We start from the raw sequence: 15,595 nt of genomic DNA on the forward strand, positions 1-15,595 counted from the left end.
TATTACAGCATATTGGATACCTGTCATTCATATTCCATTCACCCAGTTCAATGTAACATCGATAGGTTTAGGCTACTACATGATACTCGAATTTACATGATACTATACCCATCATGAGGTTGCTACAACCTAGCCTAAAAATGACTTTATAACGTAGGTGCACAGGTCGAGAGACAAACTGGAGTAATCAAGGTGACAGACAGTGACACACATTCAATACCACCTTGCACACTCTTGCTTGCATCTAGCTGATCTGGAGTGTCACCATTAGTCCAAACCGTTGCAACTGAAAGGAGAGCTTCTATTGGACAAATTCAGGTTGGTCCCTCTAGGGTTACGCAATATGGCCAAAATATCATATCACGATATTTGTCAAATTTATTACGATATGACGGTATTTTAGGTTTTTGTATAATACAAGTTCTAAATATGTTTAATGAGTAATGCATAACCCGAGGGTGGCAACACATACATTTGAAATGTTTTTTAATGGGGATTTCTACATTCTGATTGTTTTATACTGTTCAATCAAACTTCAACCAAAAGTTGGAATATATTGGATACAGTGTTGTTTGACATGACAACGAATGAAAAATCCAGGGAGGGGTTATTTTAACCGGGTTGGAACCAAAGTGATGGTCAGTGTTTCCCAGTGGACCCTAATTAGAGGTTACATTATGATGTAGCTAAAATATTAATGTTTTGCCTATTCCTCTCTGATTTAGAATATAAAGTTGCACAAATGACATGCTGATCTAGGCCTACACCAGCACTGGTATCAGGCTGTATTTTCTAGCTAGCTAGCTACGTTTGCTCTGACTTAGGACATTTAGCCAGCTAACTATCGATGAGCATTAGTGGCTAACACAATTTATTTTAGCCACAACTTGCTAAGAAAAGACAAACTAGTTGTTTGCAGACAGTAAGACACACAAACTAATAGTGTCATCATAGAAGGCTTGTGGATTTACAGTATGTTAAGAAGCGAAGTGGAAAGCAGCGCCGCCATCACCATCTTGTTGCATCTGCAGAATTGACCATGCAGACAGTCACAGCAAGTGAAGTGGCTGTGACTCGTGGTAGAGCACTCTCCTTGGGTGACAGGGGGTGGGGCTTGGCGTGTGTGGAAGGAGAGCGGGAGAGAGACGACTCAAATGGCAAAATGAGTAAACTATAAAAAAAAATGTCATTACACACGGCGGAGTGGTAGGGTAGCCTAGTGGTTAGAGCGTTGGACTAGCAATCGAAAGGTTGCAAGTTCAAATCCCCAGCTGACAAGGTACAAATCTGTCGTTCTGCCCCTGAATAAGGCAGTTAACCCACTGTTTGTCATTGAAAATAAGAATTTGTTCTGACCTGCCTAGTTAAATAAAGGTAAAATAAAAATAACACATTAAACCAACCATACATTGAAATACCGTAATACAAGGTAAAGTAAAAACCCAAACTGGTACGTGCATCAATACCGGTATATAGTCAAATACGGTATGCCGCCCAGCCCTAGGTCCCTTCGTTCAGAAATGTTTTGCGACAGAATCGGTGTAATAAATACAGTCGAAAGCTTACCTTGACTTGGAAGAGTTGCGGTGTTGGATAGCCTTAGCCAGCTAGCTAACATAAATAGCATTCCTTTCTGTTTGATTCAGGTTGGTGAATAGGCTAAATTAGCTGCATTAGCTAAGTAAGTGAAAGGTAAACTATGCTTCTTCTCCTGGCGTCACCAGAAAATGCTAACATACGTTTTTCAGGGATACAGTATTTGCAACCTAACTTCTGTTTCCCCTGAAAAACGGAACGGCGTCTTTCTACGCCTGCCACATTAGTTTAGTGAAAGGTAAACTAGTAACTATCTCTCTCTCTCTCTCTCTCTGCTGCTTCTCCTTAATTTTTCAATAAATTAATTTGTTGAAAACTGTTCAACTATTGTCTTTCTCTGTCTGTGAGTCAACTACTCACCACACTTTATGCACTGCAGTGCTAGCTAGCTGTAGCTTATGCTTTCAGTACTAGATTCTTTCTCTTATCCTTGGATGGACAAGTTGTTAATTCATACTGCAAGAGCTTTTGATAGATTGAAGAACGTCCTCCGGAAGTCATCATAATTACTGTGTAAGTCTATGGAAGGGTGTGTGAACCATGAACCTCCTACGTTTTGTATTTGAAGTCAATGTACCCAGAAGACGGAAAACGAATCTTTGTCCCCTAGTCCCTTTGCTAATTTCCTATCTCAAGAGAGTGCTGAATGCTTTGATAAGTCATATTTGCTGTATAGTCATATTTTACTAGATATAACATTATATTCCCACTTCAAGATCAGATAGTGTTATTGCTATGCCAACGTGCATGTTTGTCTCCTCCCAGGTAACACTTGCTGTATGCTGCGTCCCCATTGGACAGATGTCCTGTCAGTCACGAAGGTTCTCCTGATGATTTGGCAAACAGAGACTCGGTTCTTTTACCTGTCCCACCATGTAGGTGTGGAGGAGTGCCCTGCTGGTTCAATGAGAAGACAATGACTTGAGAAAAGCCAAGACCTGAAGCAAACACTGCACTTAAACAGACAGCCTAGTAGGGGGTGCCAGTGAGTCAATAATCCTCTTGTCATTCCCTAGAAAGACTATGGACCCCTCGGACAATAGACTTGGATGTAATGAGGAGAATGGAGGAGGATTGGAAGTAGAGGACTACAGAGTAGATGTCAATAGGGCCGTGCCAACCAAGTTCACCTGATTTTGACCTTTGACCTCAATGTCCTTATTTTACTGCCAAGGAATTACAATTCCAGTCGACTGATCAGACACTTTCGCATTCAGGATTTCAGAGACTAGAGCCTTTTTTTCCCCAGAGACTTTTTCAACAGGAACAGACAACAGTGGGGGTTTTTGTGTACATTTTTGTGGAGAGTTGCTGCCAGAGAGACCGAAGACAAGGCATTCCATTCCGATCAGGAACTCAAACCTGACCTGGTCAAACAGTTCCCACCGCAGCCCACCCGGTTTACTGAGCACGGTCACTAAGGCACGAACTCTCCTGTACCCTAATGAAGAAACTATTTCAATAGACATTATTATCAGAACTTTATCTGTCTGCCAGAATTGTGAGATGATATGCTAGCGTTACGGCTGAATTATAGCGGTCTTGTCATGCAAACTGAAAACATGGTACCGTGTGTGTCAGGTGAGGTCGACAAGTCATGAAGTGAAAGGTGCGTGTGTGTATGTGTCGGTCTGGGTGCGTGTTTATGTGTGTATGAGTGTTTTCAACATTATGTGTGCAACTTAACAAGTGTCTAGGACTATCTCAAGGTAGCGTGTATCTTCACCACCTGACAAACGATGCCTGCATGTAATGTAATACTAGATATTGACCGAATTGTAAAGCCATTGTCTGTGACACTGTTGCATGGATGTTTATCGATGGAGTGGAACTAACGCAGAGTAAAGCAGTGAAGGTATTGAGAGAGATGCAGGTTGACAGTGAATGTCGTTGCTGTTCACTTGTTCTTTAATGTTCCATGTGGAGGTGTGTACTATTGAGATTGTACAGTACTTGAAACCTAATCATGCATTTCATAGGAGATTATGTATTTATGTAATCCATGACGTGGAAAAATATGGCCTCCACTTCAGCTACTAGGTGCACCTTTAAAGCGTATCCGAGGCTGGGCAGAGAGAATTGTGTAGACTAGAGTGTATTTACTACTAGAGCCTGTATGTATTTATTTGTGTGCAATTTTGTACTGAGTCAGAAAGGCATGTTGTTTTTAGTGAGTCGGTATGGGTGTTTGTTCACTGACGTATTTCTGACATGGGTCGTGTTCAGTTTGCACAAAATGGGGGGAAAAAACTGATTTGAAATGAACTACTTGGATTTGTCCAATCATGCCCTAATGAATACGACCCTGTCTTGCAGTAGGGCTGGAGTCACAGCAGTACCATGCGTAACTGTGAGACAGCAGTGACTAATAAACAGCCTTCCTTGCCCGTGCCTCTTGTGACCTTTGACCTCTTGTGCACACACTTCCTTGCCCGTGCCTCTTACGACCTTCCACCTCATATAACTGGATCCCAACACTGAAAATGGAAACATCTGGAAGAAATAATGGAGGAACATCAACACTAGGTCTTCCCCCTACTGACCTACAGCCTATTTACCATGCAGGGGTTACTTTATTACAAGTGTGTGGGATGTTAGTTTAGTTGGGAGAGACTATGGTAAACACAGTGATGAAATGTCCACTCCCTTTTTATGTATCAGAGGGTTTAATGTATGTATTTATTGTTTGCCGATGTGTTCTAATACGTACAGTGCATTCGGAAAGTATTCAGACCCCTTGACTTTTTCCACATTTTGTTATGCAACAGCCTTATTCTCAAATTGATTATAAAACATTCTACACACAATACCCCGTAATGACATAACCTGTTTTTGCTTTTATACATTTTTGCAAACATATTAAAAGTAAAAGAGTGATATATTACATTACATAAGTATTTAGACCCTTTACTCAGTACTTTGTTGAAGGACATTTGGCAGCGATTACAGCCTCGAGTCTTCTTGGGTATGACGCTACAAGCTTGGCACACCTGTATTTGAGGAGTTTCTCCCATTCTTCTCTGCAGATCCTCTCAAGCTCTGTCAGGTTAGATGGGGACTGTTGCTGCACAGCTATTTTCAGGTCTCTCCAGAGATGTTCGATCGGGTTCATGTCCAGGCTCTGCCTGGGCCACTCAAGGACATTCAGAGACCTGCGTTGTCTTGGCTTTGTGCTTAGGGTCGTTGTCCTGTTGGAAGGTGAACCTTCGCCCCAGTCTGTCCTGAGCAGGTTTTCATCAAGGATCTCTCTGTACTTTACTCCGTTAATCTTTGCCTCGATCTTGACTAGTCTCCCAGTCCCTGCTGCTGAAAACATCCCCACAGCATGATGCTGCCACCACCATGCTTCGCCGTAGGGATGGTGCCAGGTTTCTTCCAGATGTAACGCTTGGCATTCAGGCCAAAGAATTCAATCTTGGTTTCATCAGCTCAGAGAATCTTATTTCTCATGGTCTGAGAGACTTTAGGTGCCTTTTGGCAAACTACATGTGGGCTGTCATGTGCCTTTTACTGAGGAGTGGCTTCCGTCTGGCCACTCTACCATAAAGGCCTGATTGGTGGAGTGTTGCAGAGATGGTTGTCCTTCTGGAAGGTTCTCCCATCTCCACAGAGAAACTCTAGAGCTCTGTCAGAGTGGCCATTGAGTTCTTGGTCACCTCCCTGACCAAGGCCTTTCTCCCCCGATTGCTCAGTTTGGTCGGGCAGCCAGCTCTAGGAAGAGTGGTTCCAAACTTCTTCCATTTAAAAATAATTGGGACCACTGTTTTCCTGGGGACCTTCAATGCTGCAGACATTTTTTGGTACCCTTCCCCAGATCTGTGCCTCGACACAATTCTGTCTCAGAGCTCTGCAGACAATTATTTCCACCTCATGGCTTGGTTTTTGCTCTGACATGCACTGTCAACTGTGGGACCATATTTAAACAGGTGTGTGCCTTTCCAAATCATGTCCAATCAATTAAATTTACCACAGGTGGACTCCAATAAAGTTTGGAATCATCTCAAGGATGATCAATGGAAACAGGATGTACCTGAGCTCAACTTCGAGTCTCATAGCAAAGGGTCTGAATACTTATGTAAATAAGGTATCTGTTTTTGTTTTTAATGCATTTGCAAAAAAGCTAAAAACCTGTTTTCGCTCTGTCATTATGGGGTATTGTGTGTAGATTGTCGAGGAACATTTTTATTTAATCCATTTTAGAATAAGGCTGTAACGTAACAAAATGTGGAAAAAGTCAAGGGGTCTGAATTCTTTCCCAAGGCGCTGTACATTACTACTACTACTAAAGTACTACTTCATAACATTGTATGCAACAAATCTGTTTGTGTTACTCAGCAATACGTTATGGATAAGACAAAGAGCTGATTGTCTATGAGGGGAGGCACATAGGCCGTGTTACTTACTCCATACAATCAGATGGTCTCTCTCTCATGAGTTTTTGGATTGTGTTGGACTTCAAGAAACCCTATTGGATATTAACAGTGTCAGATTCTACTCGACATGTATTTTCCTCCCAGCTAAAGAGCCAGATTGGTGTGACCCCCCCCCCCCCCAGGAAGTGAGCTGGCAATCAAAGGGTTGCTGGTATCAAATCCTGGATGCCATTGCCTGCCGTTATGCCCTTGATCAAGGCACTTAACCCCCACAACAACAGCTCCCAGGGCGCCCAGTGTGGAAGCCCCCCGCACCTCTCCCCCCAAAAATTGTGTCTCTCTTTTGGAGGGGTTGGATTAAAAGTGGAAGTTAAATTTCGGTTGGTCCTTGTATGCAATGACCAATAAAGGGATCTTCACCTCAGTCAATGGGAGCCTTTGATGGTGGATGTACAGAAGGTTTTTTGCTGACACACCCATGACACTGGCTACACATTGGGAGAGGCACCACTGACAAAGTTGGGGGAAAATCGCTGGAGTTTCGCTATTGGTTACATAACATTGCATACCCAATGGAAATACGATCCCCATTTTCTGTGGACGTATATTATTCAGCAAAAACAGACCCAAACTAAGTAGATATAGTTGATATAGATAGTTATTGTTATGGGCTTATGAAAAGTTCAGTGGTAAATCTAGACTTGGTTGTTGGCTGTTCTATGGCTTCTAGCTGTAGAAAATTCATCCGGAGTCTAGTACAGCTCTGGGTTTTATGAATTACTGTCTGCAGTCCATAAGTAATACTGCAAGCAGCAACAGTATTTGGAGCAAACATTTCCAGCCTACTTGTGTGAAGTTGCTTGTGTCTCTTATCATCGCAAAAAGAACCGCACTATGGCCGGGATTCAGTCAAACCCGTCTTTGTTTACAAACTTCACCCTGTGCACACACTACACGCTAAGTTAAAGCATACCTGTGAGGGGAGTCTACCTGGTTGTCGCTCTGAGTGGTCAAGTAGTGGGATTGTACAGTAGCGGCCACTTCATTCAAGCAAGCGTTCATATTTGTTTCCATCCACATAGAAGAAATAACACAGAAATTAGAGGAGACCATCGAAATTGACCCACTAAAATAGATCTCATTCTCCTCAAAGCATTTCTCCAGAAGGATATCTACTTATCTGTTTTAGATCAGTAGATGCACTGTGTCCATCAATTGTCATTTTTGTTTTTATGCTCTCTTGTGCTTTCTCCGATCTTGTGTTTTGCCCGAGCAGTATCAAGATATGTCAAAAATAACTCTCCCTACCTATTAACTATCTGCGTGACACAACTATTCAACAGGTCATTTTTCTTGGAGGTGAGCGAGAGGATACCTTGGGTGCGGTAACCTGCCGCTGTTTGTATAAAGAACGATTATGGAGCATGTTTCGTGGAATGATAGACGTACCACCGGACAAAGAACAGGGTGCGCTGTCAAAGTTTTATACATTTAAAAATAAATAAAAAATCTTTCAAAAACCTCCTGGGATTCTCTCCCACTTGCGGTAAGAAATGTTTTCAGATATACACAGGTGAAGCTGAGGTTCACGTCGGTAGATTTATGACGGACGTTGATGTTTATGCTACATTACTAGTCTCCCGTCTACCAGACTCGAGGCCTCTTCTCATGGTCAACAACTACACAGCTCTGCGCAGAGAGGAACTGGAGATGCTGCTGTGAACATATATCTGCTTCTCTGCTGATAAATCTACAGCAGGTCCATTGCCCCGATTCCAAATTCACCGCTAGACCCTACGCCTGATGCGCTTGTGGATAGCGGAGGGGATCGGACAGCTATAAGCAATAGGGTGAAACGTATTACCATATTGCTTACACACATCAAATCCTCTCATATCTTCATAGGTGCATAGGTTCTAGGGCTGGATTTGAGATTGCGCAACTCCAGGAACACTCCTAATATCAACATGACAAGGTGGGTTGAGGCGACTGTACAGTCAGAAGGGTCTGTATGATTTAGTATTTGTATCCACCTTAGCTTTTCGGTAGGAGCCAGAGGGTAGTTAGTCTAATGATCAACAGAAGAAACGTCAACATGACATTCCTGTGCGTGCATGTGTGGATGTGCGAGAAGCTGTGTAATGGGGCTGGGACTGTGTGTGGGTGGTGATGGGGACAGTATAGGGTTCCGCACCCCTCCTTCCTCCTCCTCTCCAGTTAATATGCACTGGGAGGGAGTTTGACTAGGACATTCCTGCCTGGTGGCTAATGGCTGCTGGGGTTCAGAGGACAGTCTTTATGAGCCTCTCCCCAGGGAGTTGGGGGCGTTCGGGAGGAGAGCAGAGCAAGTGGAGGGCAACCAACCATCAGTGGTGGAGGATGTCTGGGTGGGTGTCGTGTTCAACCTTCTTTTTCCATTCTATATAAGACTTGACCAAACGACAGAGTCAATGTGCGGGGGCACCAGTTAATCGAGGTAGTTGAGGTAATATGCACATGTAGAGATAAAGTGACAATGCATAGATAATAAACAGAGAGCCGCAGCAGGGTAAAAGAAGGGTCTGTGTAGCCCTTTGATTAGCTGTTCAGGAGTCGTATGGCTTGGGGATAGAAGCTGTTAAAAAGCCTTTTGGACCTAGACTTGGTGCTCCGGTACCGCTTGCCGTGCGGTATTAGAAAGAACAGTCCATGACTAGGGTGGCTATAGTCTTAACAATTTTTAGGGCTTTCCTCTGACACCGCCTGGTATAGAGGTCCTGGATGGCAGGAAGCTTGGCCCCAGTGATGTACTGGGCCGTATGCACTACCCTCTGTAGTGCCTTGCGGTCGGCGACCGAGCAAGTTGCCATACCAGGCAGTGATGCAATCAGTCAGGATGCTCTTTGAGGATCTGAGGACCCATGCCACCCCTGAGGGGCGCCCGTGTTGAGAATCAGCGCGGCAGATGTGTTGCTACCTACCCTCACCACCTTCAGGAAATCCAGGATCCAGTTGCAGAGGGAGGTGTTTAGTCCCAGGGTCCTTAGCTTAGTGATAAGCTTTGAGGGCACTATGGTGTTGAACGCTGAGCTGTAGTCAATGAACAGCATTCTCACATAGGCGTTCCTTTTGTCCAGGTGGGAAAGGGCAGTGTGGAGGGCGATTGAGATTGCGTCATCTGTGGATTTGTTGGGGCGATATGTGAATTGGAGTGGGTCTAGGGTATCCGGGATGATGCTGTTGATGTGAGGCATGACCAGCCTTTCAAAGCACTTCATGGCTACCGATGTGAGTGCTACGGGGCGGTAATCATTTAGGCAGGTTACCTTAGTGTTCTTGGGCACTGACCACTGTTGAGAGTCTAGACCTTGGGCTGAGTACCATGGGGCTAGAGTGGTTAGGCCAGATATGCTCCAAACACCGCTGTCCAGACAAACAATGAAGCGAAGGAAAAATACCATGCATGCTGCAGCCAATGTGGCCCTTGGGTGTAATTTGCTGTAGAGCCAGGGGTCACACACACACACCTCAGTGTGGGGGGCAGCACGTGCCACAAATTCAATAAAACGGGAAAACAACCAGGGAGGACAACCATGTCTGTGGGTTAACTATCCATGACCTGACAGTGTCTGTTTCCTTGCAGGGAGTCTGTCTGACATGGGATCTGTGTCTATCTATGATGGTATCTATGTAGAAACTAACTGAACTGAGATCCATTTTTGTGTTTGTGTCGAGCCATACTAGTATCTGTGTGAGGCCTGGCTGTTTCAGAATCAGTGGATAGAGGCAACACAGTGCCGCTCGGGAATGGGGAATGTGCTGACTCAGCAGATGGAAGTCTCGACTCGGCCTCTAGCTCTCCCCGGAGTCCCTTCAGCCTCTGGAATGTTCTTCCAGGGACCTTTGCTCTGCTCAGTCTGTCTGTACGAGATGAGGCAGCCGTGGGCGAGACAGCGGATGACAAATTAAATGACTGACACCGTCTCAGTCTTTCTCTTCCATTTAGAACAAGCAGTGAAGAAACAATACACCAGAATGAACCAAATCAGCGCACATACACTACATGACCAAAAGTATGTGGACACCTGCTCTGCGAACATCTAATTCCAAAATCATGGGCATTAATATGGAGTTTGTCCCCCCTTTGCTGCTATAACAGCCTCCACTCTTCTGGGAAGGCTTTCCACTAGATGTAGGAACATTGCTGCGGGGACCAGTCAGCCACAAGAGTATTAGTGAGGTTGGTCACTGATGTTGGGCGATTAGGCCTGGTTCACAGTCAGCGATCCAATTCATCCCAAAGGTGTTCGATGGAGTTGAGGTCAGGGCTCTGTGCAGGCCAGTCAAGTTCTTCCACACCGATCTCAACAAACCATTTCTGTATGGACCTCGCTTTGTGCATGGGGGCATTGTCATGCTGAAAGGAAAGGGCCTTCCCTAACTGTTGCCACAAATTTGGAAGCACAGAATACACTAGAATATAATTGTATGCTCTAGCGTTAAGATTTCCTTTCACTGGAACTAAGGGGCCTAGTTCGAACCATGAAAAACAGCCCCAGACCATTATTCCTCCTCCACCAAACTTTACAGTTGGTGCTAAGCATTCGGGCAGGTAGCGTTCTCCTGCCATCCGCCAACCCCAGATTTGTCCGTAAGACTTCCAGATGGTGATTCATCACTCCAGAGAACGCGTTTCCACTGCTCCAGAGTCCAATGGTGACGAGCTTTACACCACTCCAGCTGACGCTTGGCATTGCGCATGGTGATCTTAGGCTTGTGTGTGTGGCTGCTCGGCCATGGAAAGCCATTTCATGAAGCTCCCGACGAACAGTTCTTGTACTGACGTTGCTTCTAGAGACAGTTTGGAAGTCTGTAGTGAGTGTTACAACCGAGGACAGATGATTTTTACACCCTACACGCTTCAGCACTCGCCGGGCCCGTTCTCGGAGCTTGTGTGGCCTACCACTTCACGGCTGAGCAGTTGTTGCTCCTAGACGTTTCCACTTTACAATAACAGAGCTTACAGTTGACCGCGGCTGCTCTAGCACCTAGAACCGACTTGTTGGAAAGTTGGCATCCTATGACTGTGCCATGTTGAAAGTCACCGAGCTTTTCAGTGAGGCCATCCTACTGCCAGTGTATTTCTATGGAAATTGCATGGCTGTGTGCTCGATTTTATACACCTGTCAGACCCTGACATTGGCTTATATGGATAGGGCTACATTTAAATGTTTTTTTTTACAGAAGAATTATGAAATGCATATGCATAACCATGGTAGCAATTGAAAGGGAACAGTTTGGAGATCATGGGGAAATGATTTTACCAAAGGTGAGGACACAACAGTTCACCTTAAACAAGAAGAAATATGCATTTTACATTTACTGTACTTTTCGCCACATTTTCTTTATAACGAAATCTGAAAATACTCTGGATACATTCAGTAACATGATAAGAATATTCCTGGACAATGTCGGGTAGATGCGACATAAGACCAACCAAAAAAAATCACAATGGTTTTTAGTGAGAGGACTAACTTGTGTCTCCAATTGGCCGCACAGCTCTCCAAAGTGTGCACTAAGTCATTTCAATGGACTTTTATGACTCAAAGAAGAGTCTTCAACTATCAGGTACTGTGTTGAGCTCTCCTAGCTGTGCCGTTGAGGAACTAGAGAACACTTGCAGTTGTTTTGTTTGGAACACAACCCTGCATCCCCGCCATCACACAATTACTGTCGTTGTTTTATGCAAATAAATCCCAATCTGGGTCAGGTGGGCATCATTTGTAAGCCTGTTCTATTGCCAACATGACTAGCTAAGTTATAAAATACAATATTCCAGTGTTAGGCTTTCACAATGCAATTCAAGGAAACCGATACGCTTGGTGTGCATAGAAAGGAGTCCTGAGTGCATTCAGGTGTGCGTGCCGTGGCAAATGTTCTTCACAATACACAAACATAAGCTCATTCTGTTCAGAACAACCCATGGTGTGACGTCATGTCATCTTGTAACTAACTGTACATCAAACATAGTGATCATAAACATTGACACTGTATATGACATGAGTTTTATTTGAAGGAAACGTGAAGTGCACATTTGGACTCACGGGTTTTTGGCTTGCTTGTATTGACATCAAAGCGGTATATATTATCAAATCCCATCAAATCCAATTTTATTGGTCACATACATGTGTTTAGCAGATGTTATTGCTGGTGTAGCGAAATGCTTATAATCCTCAGTGTCTCATCTTTCAAAATACGTAGAGTCATCTTAATTTACAACATGTCCCCGCACTCAGACAACAAAAAATGTGCTAAAGTTGCCCAGTTAGTGGGTGGGATGCGGTGCTCAAGTTCAGAACGGCTGTCAGTCAAAACCCATACAGGGCTGTGAAGCGCAGAGCCAGAGCTCTGACGTCATGTATAGCATGTTACTGTACAGGCACTGCGCTCCATTTTCAACCCGTATATGGGTAACAAATGTAAAGGGTTAGGCCCCAGTAAACTGGCCTCAAAGTGATACATCTGGTCAAGGATCAGTGTTATAGGGGCACTTGAACTCATTTTGAATGAAGGGTTGTGTAATGGAGGATTTTCTTCTCAAAAGTACCCTGCTAGTAAACTATTCCCTGATAAGCCAGTCAACCGTCAGCTTAAAGACCACCAGGCCAGCAGGGGATGCTCCATATATTATATATACGATGATAAAGTTAGTCAATTCGCACAACTGTAATGGACACACAAAGCTTACTGTAAAGTATTTCCTTACTGGTATTCTTTCAGGGTCCTTTACTAAACACATCAAATAAAATCCAAATGATGCGTTTCTCTGTATAACAGAATGACCCATGGTGATGTAAAAGCCTGACTGCTTCAGAGTCATGCCCTGTTTCTTCTACTCCAAGGATCATCAACTAGATTCAGCCGCGGGGCAGATTTGTTTCTTAAGCGGATGTTCAGGGGGCCGGAACATAATTACAAATCATTTGTAGACTGCAAATTGACCGCAAGAAGCCCAAACAGATATGTTTGACTAAAACATAATCATTTCAGACCTTGCTTACATTTGTATACGATCCCATATCTCTCTGTTATGCGTGGGAATACTTTGGAACAGGTTTTCAAAATTAAAATCACTTGGAGCTGATTTGCTAGTGTTTTTACAGTTTTTTTTTGCTCAGAAAACTTGGGTGGGGGGTAAAAAAAAAAAAATCACTACTCTATCATTTTCCACAGGTATACTGCAGACGCTGGGACACTTATGGGCAGCCTAAAAGCTGCAAACACCCCCCCCCCCCCCCCTCCCTCAGCTCTATGATAAACATGGGTCTTTTCTGGCGTATTTATTTTCCTGATGTAGATCTAGCAAGACGATACCTCTCTATCCTCCAGAACGAAGCGTTGCCTTGTCTTACAGTCGAATGCCTGAAAATAAATAGTGCCTCCGGGATATTTGGGCAGATTCTTTGTGTTTAAGGCAGTTGTACATCCTATGTCCACAGTGTTATGTTCTGTGAGTGTAAATTAACCAATCAGATGTCTCAAGCTGGACCATAACAGGAACATAACGTAACTGTTTGATTTGATAGGGGCTCTTGTTCAGTTACGGGAGCAAAGGACAAAAAAGGCCTTTCGGTTTTTCTTGGCAGCAGAAGCATGAGAGTGAAAAGCATGCGACGACCAGCAACGGTTTTCAAATGATGAATCTGATCTCATATTGACGTAATAGACGTTCCTCTAATGTGTGGATGATATGTGGAGCACATGTGCACGTGTTCAGCCGTTGACTATAGCGTCGGCACGTGGTTTCTGAAATGTGTTTTCCATCAGATACGTGGCTGAATGTGGGGCTCCTCAAGCTCTTCTGAAATCTCTAAACCCGGTCGAGGCCTTAGGAAAACCAGAGGGCAGGCGTGGAGGCGTCGGGACGGGTGAAGTTGAGTGATAAAGTCAGGAGAGAACATGCCTTGCCTCCCGTCCCTCTCAGCGCACACACACACGTCCACACGCACATGTGCTAATGCGCAGCAACGCACACACATCTTCAAGGCACTGGATCATAGCTGAGGTGTGCGTATGTGTGTGTGTGTGTGGGGTGGGGGGGGCATAGGGGGGATTGGGACGCATGAAATTGAGTGAAAGTTATAAAGAACGATTAATTAGGAGAGAACATGCCTTCCATCAACTGATCACGCACACACACACCTCAAGGCACTTGATCATAGCTGAGGTGCATTTGCCTGTGTGCGGGGCCCATTTCTGCTGCTTTCGATATGCCTAATGGGGAGAGACGTTTGGGGGTTTGGGGGGTTGGCGAGGTAGTCAATGAGCCGTCAGCCATGGAACTGGACTGTTTCCTCATATTAAAGCTGTCTAATTCTAACCATAATTCACCCGCAGAGAGCTCTACCTTTCAGAGGGCATTAATGAATTTTCTACAGACCCTCTAGTCTGTGTCCCAAATGGGCCCACAGGGCTCTTGGTCAAATGAAGTGCACTATGTAAGTAATAGGGTGCCGTTTGGGATCTCTAGTCCACCCCCCCACCCCCATCCTGAGACTGTGGAGGCGCCAAGGCCGCAAGTGGCGACAGAGACAGGGGAACTCGAACCTGCAGCACCTGGTTGCCTGTCACCACATGCTAATGAACACCACCTGCTGGAGAGAGAGAGTGAGAGAGAGAGGTGTTGGAGGAGTACATGTCCTAAACAAATTACCTCAGGCAGTGACCCATGGGTGCTATGGAGGTATGTTGTATCACACTCGTGATAGTTACTACATATGACCATAGACAGATCAGTGTGTGTGTCATTTCTGTCTCTACGCTGGGTTGGTTGCAAAGCAATTCTGAATGTTATTTCCCTTTCTTTTTAGCCTAGGCCTAGTGGGCTATATTCTTGTATAAATTAGAAAATGCAAATGAGATATGCTCAAGGCATTGGAATATATTAAATTCTTTCCACCCATCTTAGAGTGAAGCGAACACGGTACAGACTCCAACCGAAGGTTTCAAATCAAAGTTTATTGGTACACAGATTTGCAGATGTTATCGCCGGTGTAGCAAAATGCTTGTGTTTCTAGCTCCAACAGGACAGTAATAATACCTAGCAATACGCACATAATCCAAATTATCCAAGTTGAATGAAAGAAAATGCAAAATATCAGAACGAGCAATGTCAGAGTCAGGAATATTATATATATATATATATATATACAGTACAGGTCAAAAGTTTGGACACACCTACTCATTCCATTTTTTTTTTATATATATATATAGTTAAACAAATCAAAATATATTTTATATTAGAGATTCTTCAAAGTAGCCACCCTTTGCCTTGATGAAAGCTTTGCACACACTTGGCATTCTGTCAACCAGCTTCATGAGGTAGTCACTAGGAATGCATTTCAATTAACAGGTGTGCCTTGTTAAATGTTAATTTGTGGAATTTCTTTCCTTCGTAATGCGTTTGAGCCTATCAGTTGGGTTGTGACAAGGTAGGGTTGGTATACAGAAGATAGCCCTATTTGGTAGAAGCAAGTCCATATTATGGCAAATAAGCAAAGAGAAAGGACAGTCCGTCATTACTTTAAGACATGAAGGTCAGTCAATCCGGAAAATTTCAAGAACTTTGAAAGTTTCTTCAAGTGCAG

The 15,595-nt window shown here is 44.1% G+C and overlaps 1 protein-coding gene across 2 annotated transcripts in view; it reads left to right on the forward strand.

Moving 5' to 3' along the window:
- Nucleotides 1-3,987, forward strand: part of gramd2ab (GRAM domain containing 2Ab) — a 74,497-nt gene extending 70,510 nt beyond the window's left edge. For both annotated transcript variants that reach the window (XM_014123957.2, XM_014123958.2), the window contains one exon: nucleotides 2,362-3,987. In XM_014123957.2, coding sequence (XP_013979432.1) covers nucleotides 2,362-2,365 — 4 coding nt within the window. In that variant the 3' untranslated portion in view covers nucleotides 2,366-3,987. The remainder of the gene's footprint in view (nucleotides 1-2,361) is intronic.
- The last annotated feature ends 11,608 nt before the right edge of the window (nucleotides 3,988-15,595 follow it).

This window comes from Salmo salar, chromosome ssa10, assembly GCF_905237065.1.
Source record: "Salmo salar chromosome ssa10, Ssal_v3.1, whole genome shotgun sequence".
Lineage (NCBI taxonomy): Eukaryota > Metazoa > Chordata > Actinopteri > Salmoniformes > Salmonidae > Salmo > Salmo salar.